Raw genomic sequence first — 27859 nt, forward strand, 5'->3', positions numbered from 1 at the left:
GTTCCCATTAACTTCAATACTACTTCATCAGTTTTTTTTTTCTCATTCCAAAAAATCTTCATTGCTCTCCTATAGCACCACATTTCAAAGGCCTGCAATTTCCTGATTATGGATTTTGTATAAGTTCACATCTCACATCCATAATTTGATGTAGACCATGTATAAGATTTTATTATTCTTATTTTAGTCTGTTCCATAGGGTATTAGTAATTTATTATTCCAAATGCTTATTTTGCCTTAGCTATTCTTGATTTTATTTCCACAATTGTTTTTCCATCTTCTGTAATCATTTACTCCTAAATAATTATAAGCCTTTACATTTTGAATGAATCCCGTTGATAATCTTAAATTTGTATTTTGCTTATTATCATGTATTGCAACCATATTTTGTAACTCTGTTTTTGATTTCACTATGAACACAAAGTCATCAGCAATCAACTCAACAAATCTAATATTGTTAATTCTATTGCCATTTATCTTTATTTCCATTTCAATTTCTTCATATTCTTTCATTATCATTTCACTGTATGTATGTATGTATATATATATATATATATGTATATATATATGTGGCGATCAGCTTTTACTCGGTTGTTATACATTTGAAAAAAATAGATTTAATGACTCCAAGACCGAGATAGCTCAGTCTTGGAGTCATTAAATCTATTTTTTTCAAGTATATATATATATATATATATATTGAGAAGTACAGTGAATTACACCCTTCTGTTTTGATATCTTTGTTTCATTATTAATTTTATTTATAAGTTGTGGCTTCTATTTCCAGTATAATTCTATTATTATTCATGTCTTTTTGAATCAAATCTATAAAGTATAGATATATGTTATTATTTATTTCTATTGTTCTTTCAGCAACAGTTTTTAATTCATAAATTGGATTAATTGTACTTTTTCCTGACATGAATCGTTTTTGCTGTTCACTTATATGGAATTTAATTCTAGAAAACATTCTATTTTTTTATTATTTTCAATAGTATTTTTCAAGCATGGGATATGATACTAATTGTTGTAAAGTCTTTACATTCTGCTGCACTATTCTTATTGTAATTGTATTATTATGCAACTACTAATCACAGTTTCCCAAACTTTGGTGTTGGATAGATCATCATTGCTGTTGAGGTTTGGGCAATGTAATCAGAATGTAAGCACTGTCCTTAATTAATAATAATAACTGTTATTATTTAAATAATAATAATATAGGAATGTACAGGGGATTCGAAATAGAAATGAACACTGTCTAGTTTTGAGGAGAATAAAAATGAGTATCATATTGAAAAGAAAAATCAGATCTTTCATTCATATAATACCACATTTTGTTTTTTACAAATTTGGTGAGATATATATTAAGCTGTCGTATTTAAAAAAAATTGGAAAGAGATTGGTATAATTAAACATAATTCATTCTTTCTTCCTCCTACCCTTATTCATAGTAATGAATATTTAAATTAATTTACCACCCCTTTATGTAGTGATGAAAGTATGTTTACCAGATGTGAAGATCAAGGATGTTAGTTTCAGTTTGCAGAAGGAAGAAGTGAAAAGAGTTGATTGTTTGCTGGACACAAATGATTTGAAAGGTGAGAAATATGCAGTGAGAGAAGGTATGAAAAAGTTGTTGAAAGAAACTGACACAAAGAGTATGAAAGTAAAGATTGTGAGTCTGCTGCCTCGGTGTGATAGTACAGAATTGAGAAGGGCCATGATTGTCAACGAGAAGGTCATGCAGTTTATAGATGAGAGGAGTGAGATGGATGAAAGGACTTGTATAGCCTAATGGACTGCATTTGAATAGTTTTAGAGTTAGTTTGGAGAAAGTGTTGTTCAGTGAGAGTTTGGAAAAACTATTGGAAAATATTGAGGGGTGGGTGGGGGGGAGAGGCAATGAAGATTGTGTTCCAGGGATGATTTTGATTATGAGTGCAGGAATGACTAGGTGGAAATAGTCATCCCTGGGGTAAATGAGCATGAGGAAATGACAACAAATGACTAGGTGCAGTTTCCTAGGTTTTGAATCTGAATGGACTGGTAATGATGTTATGCAAGGATAACTGTAGTCTAAGGGAATGTACTATCTCCCAGGTGCGAAGATAAATGTAAATGTCAGATTTATTTAAGGAGCAGTGGAGTAACATTTTACAAGTTTCCTTATAAATATGTTATTATTATGGGCTGCTCCATGGAATCCTTAGACTTCTGTGGAGGTCTTAAACATCATGCCAAGCACTATCCCACATGTGCACAGTATATATCATAATTTGCTTTGAACTCATTCACAGTCATGGCACCCACAACAGACTAGCAACCTATTCCACTCATTTACCACTCTCCAAGCAAAAAATCTAGTTCTGACACTCCTGCTAACTACAGTCTTGCTCAGTTTCCAAGGATGGCCCCTAGTTCTCCCACCACTAGACCTGTTCTGAAAAATTTTCTCTGTATTAATCTTGTAAAAACCCTTCAGTAATTTGTATGTCTCAGTCATATCACCCCCTTTTCTTCCTGTCAACCAGTTTCTGCAACCTGCAAATCTTCAACCTGTCCTCATATGGTTCATTCCATAGACCTGCTACGCTACAATCTTGGTCACTCGCCACTAGATCCTCTCTACCTTTTTCTCATCTCCAAAAATCCCAGGTGACCAGATCTGTGTGCAGTAATCAAGATGGTGTCTTACCAAGGCTGTATAAAGAGGTATAACAACCTGCTTGTCTCTGCTCGTCAATGTATATTCTTCAGTAACTAAGTAATCCGATGAGCTGCTTTAGCCACTTTTGCAATGTGCCCTCTAAATTTAACTCCCTATTCACTAATACTTAAATCCTGTCTTCATCGATTTCCTGGAGTACAGTTCTATCAGAGTGGTACACAGCTGGTAATCTTTTCACCCCAAAATGCATAACCTTACACTTTGTCACATTAAACTAACATCCATTCTCCTTTGCCTAGACTAACAGTCTATCCAAATCATCCTGAAAAAATTTAACATTATCTTTATTAACTATTGTCGTACCCAATTTTGCATCATTGGCAAACAATTGGATAGTTCTTCTCAGATCCTTTGCTATGCCGTTAATATATAAATTAAATAGTAGCAGCCTAAGAACAGAGCCCTGTGGCACACCACTAGTCACAGGCTTTCTACTGGACTCTAGTCCTGAATAAACTACACCCTAATATCTCTCCATCCTTTTATCCATTTCACCAACTTTATGTCCATCCACATGTGCTGCAATTTATTGACTAGAATTCCATGTGTTATCCTGTCAAAAGCTTTTCAAAAGTCCATCAGTATCACTGTAAACCCATTATCTTTATCCAACTTAGATGTCACTATATTATAAAACGTGAACAAGTTAGTGAGGCACAACCTACCCTTCACAAAACCATGTTGCCCCCCATGTAATATCATTTCTGTCTACTCATTCCTGTATTTTTCTCTTGATCAACTTCTCCAGCACATAGAATACAACTGCTGATTTGCTGATTGGCTGGTAATTTGATACATCGGTCTTGGAGTATCCTTTATACAGTGGAACTATTTCCCCCACCCCTCTTTCTACCCTTGGGATAAACCCAGAGCCAAGAGATTAAAACAATGTGGTCAAAGGCACTGCCATTTACCTGGCATCTCATGAAACTCAAGCTTGCATACCATCTAATCTCATAGCTATATTCATATTAAGGTTCTGTAATATGCTATTTACCTTAGTTTCCATATAAGTCTTGTTACTGCAATATCTCCACTTAGATGATACACTCTCACAAAACCTTCACTTAGTACTTCTATTATTTAACCATTTCAGTTACCTCCCTACCACTGGCATTCATTAAAATCATTCTCCATGAACATCCTTTTACTTGCAACATACCAAAAGAACTCTTTGGGATTATATTTAGCCTGTACTGCTCATTTCCTTTCATACTCTGCTTTTGTTTTCTTACTACACTGGTTGCCCTTCTGACTTATGCTTTGTACTGCTCATGTTTCTGCTTGTCACCTTTCTCCTTGAATTTCCTCTACAAATTTTTCTTCTTTTTTTTTTTTTTTTGTAACTCCATCTTAATAATGATAATCATCTATTTAACTCCCACTTGATTTATTCTCCTGACTCTAGGTATGCAATTTGCTATTACTTCCGACAAACACCCCTTCACCACTTCCCATGCACTATCCATTTCTAGCCCTTGGAGTTTCACATGCCATGGCACTAACCTGAGCAATCTCCTAAGTTTGGCATACTTACCAGCCCTGTAGTTCCACATATACCATTCTTAACTGGAAATTCCACACATTTAGCCATCTCCCAGGTCAAGACCATATGATCACTCTCACCAGTTGGTGGTGCTAATATAATAATCATGTCAGCTAATTCAGTTATGCTAATAATCCTGTCAGCATTTACATTATATCTCTCTAAAGCGACTATTTTTATTACTGAATGTTAAGTAAATATGCAGGAGTTCAATCTGATTGGTGCAGTGACTTTTACTCTATAATTTTTAGAGTCCAAGAAATAATTGACTCAAAACCAAATAAAAAAAAAAGTATATATTTAATGAAACTAAATAAAACTATATATATCATAAAATTAATTTAAGAACTATAAAATCTATCTGGATCCAAGGCCTCCTGAATTAAAGGCGATACCTAACCTATAATTTTATCTTTATAGGATAATTCATTCTCTCTCTCGTTCTATTAATGGTTTGATTCATATGTATTTAATCAGTCTACCAGACTGAACATTTTGTTTTCCACAATGAATTTCTACAAATAATAAATATTCATTAGAGTCAGGCCTTTTCTCAAAATATTAAACTTATTAATTTCCCCTCCCCCCCCCCCCCCACCCCCCCCCCCCCCCACCCCCCCCCCCCCCCACCCCCCCCCCCCCCCACCCCCCCCCCCCCCCACCCCCCCCCCCCCCCACCCCCCCCCCCCCCCACCCCCCCCCCCCCCCACCCCCCCCCCCCCCCACCCCCCCCCCCCCCCACCCCCCCCCCCCCCCACCCCCCCCCCCCCCCACCCCCCCCCCCCCCCACCCCCCCCCCCCCCCACCCCCCCCCCCCCCCACCCCCCCCCCCCCCCACCCCCCCCCCCCCCCACCCCCCCCCCCCCCCACCCCCCCCCCCCCCCACCCCCCCCCCCCCCCACCCCCCCCCCCCCCCACCCCCCCCCCCCCCCACCCCCCCCCCCCCCCACCCCCCCCCCCCCCCACCCCCCCCCCCCCCCACCCCCCCCCCCCCCCACCCCCCCCCCCCCCCACCCCCCCCCCCCCCCACCCCCCCCCCCCCCCACCCCCCCCCCCCCCCACCCCCCCCCCCCCCCACCCCATGCCTGTGAGCTTGTTTATGATGATGTTCCTCGCAGATATTTTAACTTATTTTTTTCGAAATGTTTTCTGTATGTTAGGCTACAGTCATGCCTGAAATCATGGTAGTAGGAGTTACTTCCATGGATTAGAGTCTGTTGCAGAAGTTTATTTTTAGCTTTCCATGAGCTGTGTGTTTGTTTAGGTAACAGTTTTGCTGGGGTGAGAATAGTCTCCAGCTTTCAAAGTAGTTTTTTAGTAAGTTCAGGTCATTGTCCAGTGTTTCCTCAAGACCTTGGGCCACGATTGCTATGCCACTAGCATAGATAAATGTTCAACTAGCTGTTGGAGGTTTATTGTTTGTGTTACAGGTTGAATAGAGTTGGAGTATCCTGCAGAGTAAATGTTCTACTTTTTTTGTGAATTCCAATGAACTTTTATTTTCTTATCAGAGAGCATTTGTTCTAGTGGTTTTAGAGTTTTTTGGCATTTGATTATTTTGATTTTTACCAGCTTTTACCAGATCTAAACCCAGCCTGTTCAATGAATAAGATGGTTTCTATTTTTGGAGAAATGCTAAAGAGGATAATCCTTTCAAAAAGTTTGTAAGGAGTGCAAAGCAATGCTATAGGGTGATAGTTATTAGTTGACTTGTTGGGTTTTGGCCAGGCTATTATATTCGATTCATGCCAGTGCTTTCAGAGTTGTTCATCATTTATTATTGAAGAGAAGAAATTAGATAGCCAGGATTTTGTTTTTTACTAAAGTGACTAAAAAAGTCTTGAATGATTCTATCAATGCCTGATTTAGTTAGTTTGGTGGCATCACCAGTTTCATGTAGAGTTACTGGAATTGGAGTTTGCTGTAGATGTCGGACATGATAAGAAACTTTTTTTTTTTTTTTGTAAAGACATTTTTTCCTTAAATTTTTTATTAAAAAAAATTTTTTTTTTTATGCTCTAGTTGCAGCCAGTTCCATAACCGAACAGATATCTACAGGCAGCAGATAGTGGAGGGAAGCTTTAAGATGACGAATAAGCAGTTCTAGATGAACAACAGCATTGCCTTCAGCATTGATGGAGTGGCCCTTGACAAGGCCTCAAACGAAAACACCACAGAACCCTGAGACGACAATGTGATATGACACCCTCTACCACCATTTAATAGACACGCCTCTAGGGAGGTACCTGAAGATTGACCAGTGACTGTCCACCAGGTAAGGTGCAGCTGTACAGACGTCTGCTCCATATCAGGAACTGTCTCTGTTTCAGGAATTGAAGGAAGCAAGCCTGCACCACCTCCAGCTAGAAAGTAGCAATTTCTGACTAATAGCTCACCTTGGGGTCCAAATGCAAATAATGGTATCCTGGACATAACAAGAAATCAGCAATCTATACAGTGATGCCCAGCCTTATGATGCTTCGCTTTATAACAGTCTGCTCACATGACACTTTCCTATCCTATCAGGCTTTTACAGGCACTTAAGCACCCACAGCCTTCCAATTATCCTTGGCTTTCCTAACCATAATACGAGGATAAGGTGGTTACCCGTGTGCCTCTAAGTATTCTTGTCTGTAAATTGCCGGTTTGCCTATTCTGAGGGAGGAAAAAAAAATCCTCTACCTCCGTATGAGACTAGCTAACTCACCTTTAGTCAAAGAGACCGGATAAAGGTTCCTCATGTGACTGACAGTAATCGAACCCAGGTCTTTCCAACCAAAGGGCTTCTTCTATACTGACTTAGCTACGGAGGCTCACATGACACTTTCAGTAATGACCAATACCCATTTATACGACACCACATTTGCACGACTGATGTGCAGTATTTGTGAACTCAGAGGTTATTTATGAGGTCGTTCCTTGTACATCTCTCTATGTTTTGGGTATTTCAATGTGAAAAAACTGGTTTTATCTATCCTGAGTTTGAGGTTTGTACGAGTATAATCTCTGCTCTATGTGAGAACTCACGAAGAGAACTTTAAAATGGATTAATTACTGTTGTGGGATTCATCACCATCAAATTCCTGATATGTACCCTCAGGGGATGTACAGGATAATTATGATAGTACTGCATGAAAAAGTTACTCCATTACTAACTTCTGATCAACAATTTTCTTCCAAATTAATCTGTTATCTGTCAGGACTTCAATATTATCAGATCTTATATTTCTGTCTTTTAAGGCGCTTTTTACTATATCAATCCATCTATACCTTGGTCTTCCTCTAGTTCTTTTTCCTGCCAACCTTAGCAAAGAATACGCATTTTGTAATCTTTCCTCTCCCATTCTGTTTAAGTCATCATACCACATGAGCTATCTCTACTAATAGATTCCTGAATGCTAACAATGGCAGGTTCTTTCCTAATATCCTCATTTTTCATGTGATACTGCCATTGATGCCACCTGTTCACTCTAGTAATCTTTCTCAGAACTCTCATATATGAGGTCTGCAGTCTTTGATCAGGTGTTTTATTTCTAACCCAGCTCTGAGATCTATAAATTAAAATTGCTTTCACTACTGTCTTGTATACAGCTAATTTACTGTTTTTAGTAATTTCTTTGTTATTCCATATAAATTTATTCAGCTCATATCAACTTTACTAATTCTGTTGTCAATTTCATATTTAATTTATCAGCTTCACCAAGTATTGTGGCTAAATATCTGAAATATTTTACTTGTTCTGTAGGTTCACCATTGTTCCCTACGGCCCGCGTAGGTGCGGCGGCATGATTACATGCCTGCGGCTCTCCCTTTCGGGAGCCACCTACCGCTCTCGACTCCTCGAAAGCGGCTGTCTCAATCAAGACGGTCGAATGATCATACAGTGACGTACGATTAACGCGTCCACTCCCTATCCCACATACTACATATCTAGCGCGGTTTTTACCCTATATCTCAGCCTATACCCCCACAACCAATGCGAATGGCTAGGTAGATATCAGTCGCCCGCCACCAATGCGAAACTAAGTCGCCGAGATGCATGGTTTGGTCCTGGCCATTAACAAAACCCTGGCCTGCCTCCACCCCATGCGGGTGTAAGAGAACGGATATTCTCCATCAGTAAGAGTCGCACAAGGTTGGGTGCCCTGAACGAGCCTTACCTTGAACACGATATCGCCCACAAGTATAATATTGATATACCACTAATCAATTTGATCATTCAATATATCATCCCTTTTATAGATGTGCACTAATGTGCAAATTATACTCAGTTCAAAGAACATAACCAAACGAGTATGGTGACCTGTGAGGTCAAACCATCCTGCTCCACTCAGCATTCCCCCTTTGGCTTGAGATATATCGCATAACAAGGTGCGGTTGTTGCTGCAACCGTCTTCAATATTTACGTCCTTTTAGAGTCATATCATGGTGAGAACAATTCAACCAGTTATACCTGGCCATCTTTTCAATTTATAACCTTTTCTACACTACTTAGGACATAGAAATGCTCAATGTTTATCTGCCACCCTTCTTGGCACACAGAGTTTGTTAACTATATGCACTCTAAACAATACTCTGTTTCTCTTTAATAATTTCTCACTACTTAGGACACGGAAATGCTCAATGTATATCTCCCACAATTCTTGGGATACAGAATTTGTTTACTATATGTGCTCTAGACAATTCTCTATCAATTTTTATGCATATTTTCATTGTTTTTTTTTTTGTTCTTTTTATTGCTGATTTTCATACCAAATTTATTACAAGAGTTATTTACTCAAGGAATTTTTTTTCTATTTACTCAAGGAATCTTGCTGACTTGTGCTGCATTTATTCAGAATTATAACATCTGCATAAAGTAAAGAGCTAAGATTAACATCGTATTTTGATATTAGGTTTAATACCACTGTATGAAAGACTGTACCTTCAATAATTTTAAAATGACCAATACTTTTTTCAAAAAATAAAAATAAATAAATAAATATACTTGAAGTGGCAGAGGAACAAGATCTGTAATTGATTATATCTTTACTAATCAGAAACTAGGTCTGCGTGTAAGAGATGTACATGTTTTCAGAGGAAGTGAAATTTTTTTCAGATCATTACTTAGTAATCTCTAAAATAGAAATACTAGTAAAATGGAGAAATTAAGTAAATAAGAAAAGACTAGAAATAGAACAAGTATACAAAGTATATTTATTACAAGAAGAAAGCATTAGAATGCTATATCAATCATGATTAACAGATTACCTAAAAGAAGCCCAAATCAGTGAAGACATATAAGAAGAATGGAAAACTTTAATAAAGACAAACCATAAAGCAGCTTCTGAAGTACTTGGAAAGAAAAATAAAATATTAAAAAGAAAAGCATTTAAAAATCTGGAACACAGATTTAGAAAATGCAATAAAAAATGGCATACAAATCACTCCTTCAAAAACATACAAAGGAAACAGAAGAATTATTCAAAAACAAAAGAAATATAACTAAAACATAGTACAGAAAGCTCACCAAGATTCTTGGGACAGATTCATTAATAAAATAGAAGACGACGTACATGGAAGACAAGATATAGTCTACAAAATATTAAGGAAAATTAAACAATGAAGAAAGAGATACGGCACAAATCAACATAATACATGGATAGAACATTATAAGTATTTAAGATATGACCCAAATTTAATAACTGAAAATAATAATAAAGAAATCAGTACTGATATAGAACCAGTAAAATTGGAAGAACTAAAAGAAGCAATAAAGGTATCAAAAAATAGAAGATCGACCAGATTAGATGGCATAAATACAAAGCTTTGGAAATTTGGCAGAGAATATTTACATCACAGATTCTTAAAATTAATAAATGTGAGGTTCCATCAGATTGGTTAGAACCTAACGTTGTACCTATATTTTAAAAAGGAGACAGAGATGATTGTGGAAATTACAGAGGAATAAGTTTATTAAATATTGCCTACAAAATTTATTGTAAAATCCTGAATAAAAGACTTGGAAATATCACAAACAATCTACTCTCAGAAGAACAAAATGGTTTCAGACATGGAAGATCATGTGTAGAGAATATTTGTGTTAAAACAAATTATTGAAAAAAGATAAGAATTTAATTTAGAGATTCATATGGCCTTTATAGATAACGAGAAAGCTTTTGATAAAATACACAGAAAAACTATGGAATATAATGAAAAAACAAGGTATTCATTACATTTGGTACAAGTTATAAAAAGTTTATATGAAGATATAAAAATACAGTTCCAGTTAGGTAATAAATTAACAGAAGAGACTGAAATAAATCAGGGTGTCAGATAGGGATGTAGCTTATCTCCAACTCTATTTAATATATATATATATATATATATTGATCAGATTACTAAAATATATAAAACAACAATAAAACAAGGTATCCAGTTAACCAGAAGAACTGCTATTAATACAATACTATATGCAGATGATCAGATTATATTACAAGACAATGAAGATCACCTTCAAAAAAATCAGTGTAGAGAATATTCATAAAAGTATAGTTTATATATACTGTCAACAATACAATTTAAAAATTTCACAAAAGGAAACAAAACTCATGGAATTTAAAGGTCAAGATCATGTTGGATCAAAAATAGTTATAGAAAATAAAATAACACAACAGATAGCACAGTTCAATTATTTCGACTACCTAACATACCTAAAAAAAAGATATACATGAAAAAATAAAGAAATTTCAGGAAATCTGTGGAGCAATTAAAAGGACACTGAATAAAAAAAAAAAGCAAGATGAGAAACTCAACTAAAATTTTACAAAGTAATGCCCACTATTATATGATTCAGAAACATGGACTGTTAAAAAAAGAAAAAAGAAAAAAAAGATGAAAGCAAAATACAAGCTGCAGAGATGAAATTTTTAAGAGCAATTAAAGGATGCACAAAATTGGATATAAAAAATGAAGACATCAGAAATGAACTAGATATTTATGATGTATGCAAAAAAAATCAAGGAATAGAGAGAGAAATGGAAAAAACATCTATTTAATTGGAAAGATATTGGCTACCAAAAGAGGTGGATAGATATAGACCAAACGGAAAGAGAAAGAGAGGAAGACCAGCAGCAAAATGAAAAGACCTGTGAAGGTGGAACAGGCAAATGCCTAATCCTTGAAGAGAAGAAGAAGATTTAATACCACTTCATAATGATCCATATAGATAATGAATAACAGTGGAAACAACATGTACCCTTGTCACACACTTGATTTTACTTCAAACCCTCTTAATGTACCTCCTTCAATTCTAACTGCTGACTTACAGCTTAAATAGAGTGAACTATTTATTGCTTGATATATTGTCCCATTTACACCATTTAACTGTAGCATTTTGAAGAGCTTTCCCCTTGTCATATGCCTTTTCCAGATCAACAAAACTTAAATACAAATTCTTTTTATATTTCCAAGGTTTCTCAACTATTTATCTTGAAGTGAAAATCTGATCCTGACAACCTGTATTTGGCCTGAATCCAGCTTGTTCTTCACCAAGCTTCCCTTCCATAATTTTTCTTATCCATTTTTCAAGTATACTTGCATAAATCTTACCAGGAAAATACTCAGACGGAAATACCTCTGTAATTCTCACATTCAATTTTATTTCCCTTTTTTTATAGCTGGGTATTATGAGAGCTCTGCTCCAATCATCTGGAATTCGACCCTCTGACCAGACCATCTGAATTATGCAGAACTGGCCGAAATTATCAGTAGATGAAATTCAGCAATTCAGCATTTTCACACCATGCTGACACTGTTTGTTTCATTTAGCAGTCTTCCAAAGTAATTACTACAGACATTTAGAATATCTTTATCTTCAGTTTTCATGTCACCTTTATCATCTGTGATTCCTTTTATAGTACTTTTTTTCCATTTCAGTTTTATTTCCCCTTTTATAGATTGGAACTATGAGAGCTCTGCTCCAATCATCTGGAATTTGACATGATGAGGTCATCTGAATTATGCAGTGCAGCCACTGTAAAACTTCTATACCTCCACTGGAAGTTGTGGGATTATTTATCTTTTTGGAATGAACATTTTAAAATTGTATTCAAAACTGTATTTTGAGAATGAATTAATTCATTGCTTTCAATCAGATGCCAGTCAAATTGTTGTGGTCGAATTGCTTTTCAGCTTCAGAAGCAAGCAACATTTTTTGCACTGAAGTATCTTCATGAATTGGCTTCCTGTATATAGAAATTCTTCCTGTATATAAAAATATAGAAGCTAATGATTTCACATTAACTGCCTTAGTATCTTGTAATGGAAAAGAAAGCTAAACACTCTGTAAAACTAGCTAAACAAAAGTCATGGGAAGACTTTGGTAAGAACATAGAAAATAAATATATAATCAAGAAAAAAAATAAATAATCAAGAAGGTGGCAAGATATTCTGGAGGTTTTTGAAGAAACTCAGAAATGGAGGAAAGAGTGCTGTAAAAGGAATTAGAGATGATAAAGGTGATATGAAAACTGGAGAAAAAGATATCCTTGAAGTATGGAGTAATTACTTTGAAAAATTGCTAAATGAAACTAGCAGTGATTACAGCACAGTGATAAAAAACATTGACCAGGCATGCAATCAGAGATACATATCCATGCTTGAAGTAGAAAAAGCCATCAAAAGTCTGAAATGTGGAAAGGCAGCAGGAGTAGATGATATTCGACCAGAAATGCTGAAGTATGGAGGTATAAAGGTTTTACAGTGGCTACACTGCATAGTTCAGAGGGCCTGGACAGAAGGACGAATTCCAGATGATTGGAGCAGAGCTCTCGTAGTACCCATATATAAAAAGGGAAATAAAACTGATTGTGAGAATTACAGAGATATTTCTCTACTGAGTATTCCTGGTAAGATTTATGCCAGTATATTTGAGAAATGGTTGATGGTGAGGAACAAGCTGGAATCAGGCCAAATAAAGGCTGTCAGGATCAGATATTCACTTTATGACAAATAGTTGAAAAGTCATGGGAATATAACAAAGATCTGTATTTAAGTTTTGTCGATCTGGAAAAGGCATATGACAAGGTGCCAAGAGAGAAGCTATTCAAAACGCTACAGTTGTATGGTGTCAGCGGATCATTATATCAAGCAATACTTTATTTGAGTTGTAAGTCAACCATCTTACAGTTGTAAGATGGTTTAATGTTAAACCATGTTCTTGATGGTTTAATGTTAAATTTGGTGTCAGACAAGGATGTACATTATCACCCCTGTTATTCATTATCTATATGGATTACATTATGAATTAAAGTGGTATTAAAACTGATATCAAAATTGGAGATGTTAATGTCAGCTCCTTGCTTTATGCAGATGATGTTATACCTCTAAATAAATCTGCTACAAGTCTGCAAGATTCCCTGACTAAATTGAATAACTGTTGTGATAGGTATGGTCAGCAATAAAGAGACAAAGACAATGAAAATAGGCAGAAGCATTGAAAATATCAACTACATTGTGAATGGAGAACCTATAGAACAAGTAAAACATTTCAGCTACTTAGGCACGATTTTTAGTGAAGATGGTAAATTAAATATGGAAATAGACAACAGAATCATCAAAGCTGGTATTGTAGGAAGTCAACTGAATAAATTTATATGGAATAAGAGAGAAATTAGTCAAAACACTAAATTAGCTGTATACAAGACAGTGTTCAAACCGATTTTAACTAATGGAGCTGAGAGCTGGGTCAGAAGTAAAACACTTGACCAAAGACTAGAGACTGCAGATATGAGAGTTCTGAAAAAGATTAAGGACATGAACAGATGGTATCAATGGCAATATCATATTAAAAACAAGAATATTAGTAAAGAACTACTTGACATTGTCAGCATCCAGGAATGTGTTAGCAGAGCTAATCTCAGGTGGTATGGTCACTTAAACAGAATGGGTGAGGAAAGATTAGCCAAACAAGTGTTCTCATCCAGGTTGGCAGGAAAAAGACCCAGAGGAAGACCTATATCTTGGTCTTCCTCTGGGTCTTTTTCCTGCCAACCTGGCAGAGAACACTTGTTTGGCTAATCTTTCCTCACCCATTCTGTTTAAGTGACCATACCACCTGAGATTAGCTCTGCCTAACGCATTCCTGGATGCTGACAATGGTAAAAAGTGCCTTAGAAGATAGATATATAAATATAAGATCTGACAATGTTGTAGCTTTGACAGGTAACAGTTTGATTTGGCAGAAAATTGTAGGTAGGAAGTTAGTAATGATGTAAATTTTTCATGTAGTACTATCATATCCTGTACACCCCTTGTGGATAAATGTCAGGAATTTGATGATGATGATGATGATGATACTTTTCTACATACACAAGTATGATCATAAGGACAGAAACATATTTTGAGACCAAGCCTTGCTTATTGGACATCTGAAGCAATCTGAGAAGTTTCATATTTGGTCTTCTTAATAGAATTGGCAGATTACTTACCCCTCCCCTCCCCTAACAGTAGTAATACACTACAAGGTGTATAATAAACTATACATAAACTATAGATTCGTAAACCTTTCCTGCATAGAACTCACATAAAATAAAAGTTAAAAGCTCTAGGGTTACATCTTAACTGACCATAAAATTCAATGTTTATTTTAATTAAAGTAGAAAATTATATGTACGTATGCCATTGCATCGATACAATGCATTCATATTCAGAGACATGAAAAATAAGTATTTATTTGCATGCAGAATTGAGAGGATAGAATTGATTACCATGTGGTGGATTCAAAACTAGTCCCCAACCAAACTGTTTTACTTCAACTTTGGGTGGGTGTAGGTTTAATCATTGCTTTTTTTAGGTAATATTTGTGTATAATAACACAGTTTCTTATTTCTAATAATGTCATTTTCAAACTAGATGGTGCAGTGCTCTAAATGTGAATGTTGGGTTCATGCAAAATGCGATAACATCACAGGTAAGGCAGAGATTTTATTTTTAGAATTAACAGGAACTTTCTGAATAGTGTATAATTTAGAGGAATTTGGAATTTGAAAATTAATCAGTTTATATTTAAATTTCCTATAGTAATAGTATAATGCTAACTCGAGTTCTGTAAATTCTTTTTCATCTCTTAAATTAAAAATTTAAAAAAAAAATGTAACTAATTTATATTCTATCAGTTTGTTTTCCAAAAACATTCAGTAGAAATGAAAATGCTGGTAATATTAAAATCACATTATAATAGTTTTTGATAGCAATTCAACTTATTTGAGTGAAAAAGGCTGGTTTCCAAACCCCCCCCCCCCCCAAATGAAAGAACAGGAGGAGGGGAAAAAAAGCAGAAAATTATTACTGCTGTGGAGGTTTTTAATATCACCAGTGAGGTTTATAAAACTGTAAAAAGAATAATAAAGGACAACTAGATTATGAAGGCTATTTTATTTTACAAATAACTATATAAATAACCATGATACATTTACAAGAAGCCGTTTTAGTATCTCTAGGTACAACACTGTGTTTCTTGTCAACAGTGCTTACTTCCAAGAGGCATGGTGTTGTGTCTGAAAGACATTTAACACTTTCTAGGTGAGTGCATTTCATTATAGTTTGTAATTTGGATAACAAACTAATTTTTAGTCTATATTCCATGTTTCATCTTATGAATATTATTGAAGAGTTTCATTTCTTGCTGGCTTAACTGTAGTGAAGCACTATATTAAGTATTTCCTGCATGTTGATTAAAATGTTCTGTAGTTTGAAGTCTAGCTGTGAAATTTAAGCTGATTTACCATGTCTAAACATCAACTTAGTTAATTAGTAAATTGGCATTTATTTTCAGAAAGGCAATAACAAATAATTTATCAAGAACCATTTTATTGAAATTCCTATTAGATATTAACCTTTGTTAATAAGTTATTAAAACAGTTTGTAATTTTATATTGTATTATATGAGTATCTCCATGGATAAGAACATACTAACCTTTATATGCATTGTACTTATGATACCTTTCTTCATCTACTGTCAGGGCATCTGCAACTAATTCTAGCAATCCTTTCCACTCATTCACTACTATCCAAGCAAAGAACCTAGTCTGCACACCCTTATTAACTGCACTCTTACACAACTTCCAGGGGTTACTTTTTGTTCTCACCCTACTACTCATGTATTGAAAAATTTCTTTGGGTCAGTTTTAAAGAATACTTTTCATCATAAATTTCCTGATATGTGCCTCCAAGGAGTGATCAGGTTACTATGACAGCACTACATGATTAAGTTTACATTATTATTCATCATAAAAAATTATGGAAACAACTACCATATTAGAGTAAAACTTCAGTTTAATATAAACCAAAATAATCACTCGACGTTTCGACCTTCACATTATGGTTATCACCTGAAATATATACACCCTCTGTGCAAAAAGAAACCGAACTTTTCTAAAATAGAAGACTAGTGGCATCACCTGAAATATATACACCCTCTGTGCAAAAAGAAACCGAACTTTTCTAAAATAGAAGAGACTAGTGGCATCACCTGTTGTATCTTTTTGTTGTCGAAAGCGGCAACCTTCATTAGTGTTGTGTAAACTATTTATGACATTTATTTTATTAGAAGCCGAGTTATAGTGCCAAGAGTGACTGTGTTTTGACAAATGGTTGGAAAATGAGTTTCAAACAGAGAGCTGCGATTGACTTTTGTGTTAAACTTGGTAAAAGTTTTTACTGAAACGCTTCAAATGCTTCAGAAAGCATACAGTGATGATTGCATATCCCGTACTCAAGTTTACAAGTGGTTTAAGTGATTTCAAAGTGGTGATGAGACGCTTGAGGATGACGAAAAGCTGGGCCATCCAAAAACTGGACTGAGCGAAGTTAACATCCGAAAAGTGCATCATTTCATCAAAGAAAACCCGAAATCGTCCGTGAGATTGATTGTTAACAATCGTTACTGGCGACGAAATGCGGCGTTTTGAGTATGAGCCCGAAACAAAGTGCCAAAGTGCTGAGTGGAGACCACCAGAAGAGGAGCATCCGAAAAAAGTCGCTTGGAGAAGTCAAAAGTAAAGACAACGCTGATTTGTTTCTACGATTCCAAGGACATCATCCACAAAGAATTCACTTTTGCACAATAATGCACCATCTCATCGTTCAAACATTGTGAGACAGTTTTTGAGCAAAAACCAAGTTTGTGTGTTGGATCACTCACTGTATTCACCTGATTTAGCACCTTGCGACTCCCCCCCCCCCCCCCCCCCCCCCCCCGACTTCATTTGCCAATGAAAGGAAAGCGATACGACACCATTGAAAACGTTAAAGCAGCAGTAACCATGACCCTCAACATTATCCCAAAAAAAAAACCGATATAAAAAAAACTCATTTAATGAATTAATTCACTGTGCCAAATACTGTATCGAAGCTGAGGGAGAGTATTGATTGAAATAAATGATTTGAATAATTATAATTGGCTAGTGTTTTATTTTCTATCAAAAGTTCGGTTTCTTTTTGGACAGAAGGTGTATATATACAAAGAAACAAGCTACACTACAATCTACATGGTATGCTAAAGTTGCATTGTTTTTGTTAACTGTTAAAACTATTGGCCTGACCTCTGGTGGGAAAAAAAACCTTATTACATCAAAGCTAGAGTCCTGTTATTATTATCTGTTAGGTTACAAAAATAAATTAAGCTAGAGAGCAACATATTCACACAAAAGTTACTCATATAAGTATACATATAAATTAAAATTAAAACACTATGGATGGTGGCCAATTAAAGCTGAAAAATTGCTTAAAGTCCTAAATTGAGGATTTGCTGGAAAACTTGAAGAACTAAGTGGACTGAATGTGTTCAAGTTTTCCAGCAAATCCTGACTTTTCTAGGGAAAAAAACACCATACACCATCACAGTAAATTTCAAAAAGAAAGACTGTTTTTGGAATCTGCAGCTGCACTCAGAAATCAACCTAATTTAAATAAATATTGATGCAATAAACTTTTGGAATTTGGGAAACATTAATCCTCAGAGATCCCAATTTGTTACCTACAAATGCCTACAGAAGGTGCTCCACCTAGTAGGACTTGGGTTTCCTTCAAGAACATAGAGAACATCAAGGATATTCTATACATCCTTGATGGCTTCCAGGATGTATAGAATGTACTTGATGTAGATATACCTCTCCTGACCTACCTGTCTGCCCTACATAGTTATGGAGATAACTGCTGTAACCCAGGTACAGCAGTTATCTCCTGTATATAGTCTCTCACGGATGTGTTATCAAGGATTTTACATCAGCAAAATATAAAAGTTGCTTTCTACCTCTTCAAATAAGGTCTCTGATTTCCTGAAACCCCCAAAACTTCCTCATCCACCTCTCAAAAAACCTGATGTCTGCAAGACCAACTCTGCCTGTGGTTTGTGCTACATAAGACAGATAGGGAGGTTGGGAGAGGTATGTCACTCTGTACACATCAAGGATGTACAGAATGAAAGGAAACACAAATCAGGACTGGCAGCACATACAACCAAAACCAAACATCAAGTATTATAGCAACAAACCAAAACACACCACATAGATTACAGATTTTCCTCAAGAGCGTTCAAGGAGTCAACTGCAATGACTCGAATCCTCAACAAGTGCAACAAAAAACAAGGGACGATTTTACATCAAGTCTGAACTTCTCTAGTTAAACATGACACACATGTGCCCAGACATATGGTTACCAATAGTTTGCAGCTGACCACAAACTTAGTTAATTAACAATTTCCTAACAAATGTGCACATTTCGTTGTTATTCCTGTATTGAAATATTTCATTATATACCTTACCTGTTTATTCACTTAGTTCTATGATCTGAAGCACAAGAATTTTCACAAAGAGATTACCTAGAGAAGTCAGAAAAGCCACCAGGCAGGACAAGAAAATTATTCATGCGTAGGTTTCTTTGGTTAAGAAGGTCAATAGAAATATTCCGGTTTAGTGAACTGTTTTTAAAAAACTAAAGTATTAAAAATAGCCCGACAAGTTTCGTTAGTCGTAAGACTAACATTTTCAGGGGTAAAGAGAACTAACAGTTTAAAGTATAAACTATGAGAAATTACGAAAAAATAAGTTCATTTGTTGGTATTATGAACATCAGAAAAGTTCATTAAAAAAACTGAATAACAGATCTATACAACCGTTAATGCGTGTTAGTTAGAGACAATGCTATTTGTTGTCGCATTCTGTGGTTCACGTTCACTCTGTCTGAGGTCTGAAGTGGGTAAATTTTTAATAAATAATGACCAAACTTTATTTAAAATCAAACCTTGGGTTTTGTTGCATTGCGTAGGAATTTTAATCATATTTGCTGCCTCTTGAAATTTTCTTGTGAAACAATTCTTATCAATATAGGACATGTTTGTTCTATCCCAGAGTTCATCATGACCAGTAGAAGCTGTGTGATATGCTAAGCCAGATTTATGTTCTCTCTCTCTCTTCTTTTGTACATCCTTTTGATGTTAGCTCATGTGGATTTCCCCCGATCTCCCTGTCTGACCTACGCAGCAGATGCCACAGGAACAATGAATGTTGTAAACCCTTGGTTTTTTTCATTGGGTGATGTGGGGTTTTGGAGGATAAAGAGATCTTGATATTTTTTCAAGTGGCAGGAAAGTCACTTTTATGTTGTATTTGTAGAGTAATTTGGCTAATTTATCTGTTACATTCTTGATATAAGGAAGGGTGACTGCATTCTTGAAGTCTTGTTTATTTAAGTTTTTTGTAGGTGCTGTATTGAGAATTTTCTTAATTATCTTAGTTGTGTAACCATTCAGTTGTAGGAGCTGTGTTAAATATTGTATTCTTTCCACTTTTCTTCACTGGGGATGTTGTATGCTTTATCCCTTAAGGTTTTTATTAGGCCTATTTTTTCTTTGGGGTGGTGGTGTGAGGTAGCACGAAGAAATCTTCCTGTGTTTGTTGGTTTTCTATAGATGGAGAATGATAACCTGTTTTTTTTTTTATAGAAATAAATGAAAGAAAAAAACAGGTTATCATTAATAATATTATTCTAATAATATTAATTTTCCTTGTCCTGTCCAGATGGCTGGACAAGGAAATAATAATTGCAATAATAATAATTCCAAGGGAATTATTGCATTGGTGCTCCTCATGGAGTCCAAAAACTCATCACAGAAGACCCAGACTGTCCACATAGTATCTATTGTACCTTTCCTTGAACTCATATTCAGACAAAGCACTCGCATCACTCTGGCTATCTGTTCTACTCATTCACTACTCTTCAACCAAAAAATTTAGTCTTCATATCATGCCTCTTAGTTAATTTCCAGGGATGATCCCTTGTTCTGTCCCCACCCCACCCATGTGCCATTATGAAAATGTGCTCTTGACAGATATACATTGAAAGTATTCAAAGGTGTTGATTTAAGATGTGGGGAGTCGCATCATAAGTATACAGAGAATACATAGAAACATAAACATCTTTACAAAATTTTAAATAAATTTCTGAATAACTGTGATTTGTTAATTAACATTGGTGGTTCATAGCAGAAATTAAAAGCCTAATCTCTAGTTTTTAGTTATTATGGCTGTTGGAAAAGTAATTGCTTGTTTGAGAAATTTTTCCCCTCTCCTCTTTGTATTTTGTATTTATCTTAAATCTAAAAGATTTATCTTTTAGATTGAGCGTAAGGAGAATCTTATTTAGATTCTCCTTAAGTTCATACCTCGATAACTAATATGCTTATATGATGAAAGTTGTGAAGAGGTGTTGCTGAATATGACTTTGGTAATAATTTCTCTGAAAATATATAAAGATTGGAGTAGGTTTTTATCAGTCGATAAGATTTTGTGGGAAGTTTTGTGTATAGGAATATTTTTTAAAAAACCAAGATGGTCATTGTGAATCATGAATGTCACATTGTAGTCTCTCATTGCTCAATCAGTTTTGATCGGAAACACCCGGGTTTTGAATCCCATCCAGGATGCAAAGAACTTTTCTTAAGGCTTTTCAATTAAAGGTGAGTTAGTCAGTCTTATACATGATGTAGAATTTGTTTCCAAAAAACTTTTTTTTTCCTGCAACCATGCAAACTAGCCAGGAGGATATGTGCACTTTACACATAGATGCACAAGAACTGACCACTTTATCTTAAAAATATGATTTTAAAGTCAAGGATACTTGGCAGGTTGTGGGCCTTGAATTTAGGCCCTGTCAAGTACTCCACAGATTACTATTATAATTATTAATGCCCCAGTGGTTTAAATTTCCTGTTACCTGTGTTCCAAATATGACAGATTTTTCAACTGGGCTTTAAACTTATGATTGTTTAATTTCAGTTCATTTCTTCAGTTAGCTAGTTCTTAGCTTCAAATAGGTGAGAGATGACTTTGAATTGTTTTTAACTGTGAATAAAATCCGTGAAATGTAATGCTGAATGCTATTTTGGAAAACTTGTAGATCTAGACAGTATTAATGAACAAGTATTTGTAACTGAAACCAGCTAACCTAAAATTAAACACAATTAACTTTAAAACCCACTTGCACGGTTTGTCTTATTTGGAAAACTGATAACATGAAATTTAAATTATTATACCATTAGAACTTTGTCAGTGTCTTGATTTTTGTAAACTATATTCCTACTTACAGAACTTACCACAAAGTTTCTAGCACTGTTGAGAAAATAATTTTGATGGCCACAATGAAAGCCAACTGCTATTTTCTTTATATATTCCTCAGAGAAATGATTATAGAAGTTGTGCTTGGTACCATCCTCCCACAACATTCATTATGTAAAGCATGTCTTTTTATAAATTGAGTTGATAATATGTTATACTTGACAGAACATTGTACTTATATTTATAACTGTGTACAACCCTGGCATAAGTAAACAAGATACATTTGAAGTATATTCATGCCTAGTTTTTTGTATACTGAGCATCCAGCTTGACCACCAATTGCTTTAATTCATTCAACCAGGAAGCGTTTTCCACATTTATCATACTCATGGGAGCTGTCATTACCTCATGTATGTGACTTCCATATTGGGCAGGCTCATTGTCACAGTTGATATGACATGTTAGTTGCAACTTTTTCAGCAGAGAATAGTTGCTTCCGGTCTTCAGCAAAAATTAATCTATTCCTAACTGAAAATGAATCCTTTTATATTCTATAAAAAAGAATGCATATGATGAAAGCCAACAAAATAGAAACATGCAAATTCCAAATGTTCTAGTGATGAGTTTCTGACTGCTGTCAAAAAAAATAAAAAATAAAACATGAAGTGTATAATTTCAATGATGATGATTTCATGTATTATATTTACAAAGCAGTTCCTCATCTGATGAGAAAGATATTTCACAAAGTAAGGTTTCTGAATTTTCAGTTTCAAATGAATGGAATCTGGTAAGTAATGTGGGAGCATTTATTCAGGAATACAGGACAGAAGATGAGCTGCTTTTACCACTTGATGTGGAAAATCCATCTACAGTGAACTCTGCATTCCTAATTGATGACCTTATGAAATTTATGGTAAAAGAAACTAACAGATATCGCTGCTTATCTGCTTGTGAAACTTCAGATAGACAAATGAAATCTGAGAAATGGGTACCCACATTCAAAGAAGAAATTTTTTGGATTCCTTTTACTTATCGGTATAATACGTGGTAGTGAAATCCACTTGTACTAATCGAAGAATTCCTTGCATGCAAACTGAAGAATAAAAAATGCAGTGCACAGAGACAGATTTTTACAAATGCCCAAATATTGGCATTTGTGTAATAATGATGTGGAGACTAATGATCATCTACATAAAATTGAACAAGTTGTTTCAATTTTTTTTTTTTTTTTTTTTTCAAAAAAAAGTAATTTTGCTGAAGAAAAGAGTTGTAATTGATCAGAGCATGAAGTCCCTGGTGTGGGAGGCTGTTCTTTTGACAGTACAAGGTGATTTTCTGCTCCATCAACCCATATATATTCCTCCCACACCCATATGAATCACCTGATCAGCATTATTAGATAAGGTTCCCCCCCCCATAGTTATTAACTGATCTACCAATGTACATAACTGCTGTTTATTATTGGTTTGTGATTTATATTTCACAAATAAATCCCTTTTCCTCTATTCATAAGTTTTTTAATGCCTATAATAAATGCAAATATGCAAGTCTACAGTTTATAGGATCATATGTTATTCACTCCTTCCCCAGCAACTTACAGGATACACAGACATAAATTATTTATAATCCATTTGACAGTAATGAAAGTATTTCCATTCATGCCTATTCCTTCTCTCCCTTATATTATTATTAGTCACCTCCAGTGTGTCCAAAGACTCATCGATTGAGGGCATCTACTCTACAACTCTGCTTCCACTACTCACAATCCACCAATTAACCGCAACTACACCAACGCCATCTACCGCCAACTGCCACCACTATTTTTTCCACAGACAATCACAAATGTCCATGCCCATGGTGGGATTCGAACCCGCAGCCTCTTGACTGGAGAGCGGACACGCTAACCACTTGGCCAGCCAGGCTGGCCATTCTTTGCATCTTTTAGTAATTAGTATAGTAACTATTAATCAAATATCATTCTCTTTAATTATTTGTTACAGTCATTACAGCTGATTTAGTTACAGTCAAAAAAAACCATTATAAGTGGCGCGGCCAGCAACATGCAGCCACAAAATTGCTGGGTTGCATGGTAATTTCTCTTGCTTCCCCAGATGGTTAGGTTGGCGATGACAGAGCTATGATCAATCGTCCCACTGTAAACATATTAAGCACCTGCATTGGTGTAATTACACTATGATGTGTCAGTTCCCAGACTTGGTTCAGCCTTTATTGGTAGTCTCATCATTTAGATTCCCAGACCCTTACAAACCTCGAGGGATAAACACATCAGTAATTGATGATGATGATCTATGAAGATACTGCATGTTAACCTGATTGCAGAAATCTGTTTTCCATTTATAAACCTTTAGTGAAAGGTGAAACCATTTGGGGAGTAGATTTTATATGTTTATTGCACTGGTGAAGTCAAGTACTCCTCAGTATATCAAAGGCTAGTTGTGAAAATACTATTACTTTATATATCACTCTCACATGCAAGAGGCCACAATGCCTATTACAAATAAATGCTGTGTGTGCGTGCGCACGTGTGTGTGTGTGTTTAAATTTAAATTAGATTAAATATAGATTAAAACAATAATATAATTTCTTATTTTTATCTATAAGTATAATAAAACTTTTTTTAATGTGAATCTCACCCAAAAATGGTTGTAAACCTATAGTATATTGGTCCTGTGGGATGAATAAAGGATGTTTTTATCATTCTTTTGTGTTAGTTTATTTATTTATTTATTTTTTGTATTTTTCATTTATTTTTCAAGAAACCTTACTCCACAGAGCAAACATGGAACTTTTTCAGGATACTCAAGCCCTTAATAAATGGGACAGTAGTCTTGCACCATGTAATGAAATTCATCTCCCACCTAAAGACAATTACAAATGTCCCTGCCCAGGCTGGGATTCAAACTCTGCAGCATGTTGGTTGGAGAGTGAATGCACTAACCAATCAGGCCAACAGTTATAACTCTGAATCATTGGAAGTTTCTCAGTCCAAAACTAACTAGCCTGCAAATATTAATTTGAAATAACATAATTTCAGTAGGGGTTTCTTAAGGGTAAAAGTCAAATAACTGGGAGGAGACTTCCACATCATCTTCAAACAATGCAGAAAACCAACTGGAGATTCTGACATAATGTCCAGTCTTTAGTTAATGAATTGTTAGTGAATACCTACTAATAGGGTATATCCCATTGGACTGGCATTTGGGACTTAACTGATCAAATTGTATTCTCTGTTGGCATATGCCAGAAAAATATATAATGTTACATCATGATGAGATTTCAAGTCAGGGCGTTGTCCATTTCAAGAGAGAATGTTTGAGTTTGTTTCTGTTTTAAAACTCAATATCTAGAAGAAGAAGAAGATGAAACCTAACGTCAGAAGAATTGAAGATAGCAACCATTAGTATAAGCAGTATTAATGGAAAGCAAATTGACCTTGTAGAAGAACTGGAAAAGTACCACAAGACATAATTGGCATGACTGAGACGAAGAACGCAAAAACAAGTGGGATCTTACTAAATAATAATTATATAGGACAATTTGAGCAATAATCAAGGAAGGGAAGGAGTAGTGATAGCATTCAACATCAAACGTGAAGATAAACTTCTTCACTGGAAGGCAATTTCAAGTAGCTTATGGGTAAACTTCAAAATGGGGAAATGGACAGTGTAACTTATTCGTGTCTATAGTCCCACAGAAAATTCTCCCAAGGAAGAAGTGCAGGAATTTTTTGAGTCATTACAGCAGGTAGCTGATATAAAGAAAATGGAAAAGCTGATTCTTGTTGGAGATCTAAACAGCAGAGTAGGAAATGAATTCCACCAGGCATATAGGAAAATGTGGAGAAAAATGCTATGCTAATAATAATGGTATCTGCTAGATTTTTGCTCAAGTACAGACCACTCATTACTAACACCTTGTTCCAACATAAAGATGTGCAAAGATCACATGAAGAGAAGACACAAGAAATAAGAAAAGCCTCATTGACTATGTCATACGATAATAGTGATATCTTTATGCCACAGAGCCAAAGTGAAGAAAACATTGAATGAATCAGCTAAGGAGGCATGTGGGGAAGTTGTCTAGGATAGAAAAATAAGAACACCATAGTGGCCACAAGAAATTAAAGCAGCAGTCCTGGAGAAAAGGAAAGCATACTGAGAGCTCCTAGCAAATAAGTTACCTAAAAGTAAGAATATGGAAGATACATATCAGGAAGGTGACAGAATGTTTTGGCAGCTATCAAACAAGTGTAGAAATAGAGGAAAAAGTACTATAAAAGGAATCAAAGATGATAAAGGCAACAAGATAAAGATATCCTAGATATCCAAAGTTATTACTTTGAAAGGCTGTTAAACAAAACAATGTGATGGAACAGTAACAGAAAATTTTCAAGAGAAATGCAAGCAAGCATTATATATCAATAAGTGAGGTAGAAAAAGCTTTAAAAAATGAAATGTGGAAAGGCAGCTGGAGTTGATGATATTCAATCAGAAATGCTTAAATATGGAGGTATAAAAGTTTTCTAGTGGCACCACTGTATTACAGAGAGTCTGGTCAGAAGGCCGAATTCCAGATGATTGGAGTAGAGCTCTCAGAGCAAAAAAAAAGGAACACTTGGTAGGAAAATTTCCCTAGTAAGTGTTCCAGGTAAGACTTATTCAAGCATATTTGAAAAGAGACCGAGAAAAAATGTGAAAAGAAACTTTGAGAAGAGCAAGCTGGGTTCAGGCCAAATAGAGGTTGTCAAGATCAGATTTTCACTTTACGACAAATAATTGAGGAATCATGGGAATATGACAAGGATCTGGAAAAGGCATATGATATGGTGTCCAGAGAAAAACATTACAGCAGAATAATGTGGGGTAAATGAAACATGATACAGAGCAATACATAGTCTATATTTAAGTTGTAAAATCAGCAGTTAGAATTGAAGGAAATACGGGAAGATGGTTTGTTCTAAAGTCAGGGGTAAGACAAGGATTCATATTATGTCCACTTTTATTCAATATTTATATGGATTGCATTATGAAAGAAATTTGATATTAGAATCTGTGATATCAAACTTAGCTCTTTTCTTTATGTAGATGATATTGTACTCCTAACTCATTCTGTGCAGTTAGAGAATCCTGTGTCTCCAGGATTCTCTAACGAAATTGAATTACAGCTGTCACTAATCTGGCATGAAAATTAGCAATAAAATGATAAACCATAAAAATTGTCAGTCACATACAAACACATCAGCTGCATTCTCCCTGGAGAATCTGTATAACAAATAAAATATTATTATCATTATTATTATTACTATCAACATTTGATCTCCATGGAGTCAGAGACTCATCGTGGGAGGTACTCACTATTGCATACAATGATCATCCAACTGCGTCTTAAACTGATTCAATGTGTCCACATCACACTCACGCAATGCATTCCACTCACCAACCACCCTCCATGCAAAGAACCTGCTTGTCACTCCTTTGCTTACACCCTCCTTATACAGTTTCCAGCAATGGCCTCCTGTTCTACTCCTCTCTCCCATTCTATGAAAAATCTCTTCTATGTCTACCTGATAACCCCTGACCAGCTTATATGTCTCAATCATACCCCCCCCCCCTTTCTCCTATTCACAAGGCTCAGAAACTTACATTCTCTCAATCTGTCCTCGTACTCCACATTCCAAAGACCATTGACTACCTTTGTGAATCTTCTCTGTACCCTTTCCAACATATCCTCGTCACTATGTAAACCTGGCGACCAAATCTGTGCACAATGATCCATATGAGGCCTGATCAAGGCCTTATACAATGGAATCATAACCTCTCTATTTCTGCATGTCAGGTTCTCTGCATCATTGCCATTATTCGATGTGATGTCTTCACAACTTGTGCAATGTGGCCTCTGAATTTTAGGTCCTTGTCCACCATCACTCCTAGATCTCTCATCTCCTCTACTTTTGTTAAAGTTTCCCCATGA

The 27859-nt window shown here is 35.6% G+C and overlaps 1 protein-coding gene across 1 annotated transcript in view; it reads left to right on the forward strand.

The window, feature by feature from the left end:
• LOC150093937 (uncharacterized) overlaps positions 1-27859 on the forward strand; it is a 209264-nt gene that overhangs the window by 137442 nt on the left and 43963 nt on the right. Inside the window, exon 13 of the mRNA XM_090412924.1 lies at positions 15168-15225. Within this exon, the coding sequence (XP_090269050.1) occupies positions 15168-15225 (58 nt within the window). The remainder of the gene's footprint in view (positions 1-15167; positions 15226-27859) is intronic.

Source organism: Typopeltis vanoorti, chromosome 23, assembly GCF_054136105.1.
Source record: "Typopeltis vanoorti isolate ZY-2024b chromosome 23, IOZ_Tvanoo_1.0, whole genome shotgun sequence".
Lineage (NCBI taxonomy): Eukaryota > Metazoa > Arthropoda > Arachnida > Uropygi > Thelyphonidae > Typopeltis > Typopeltis vanoorti.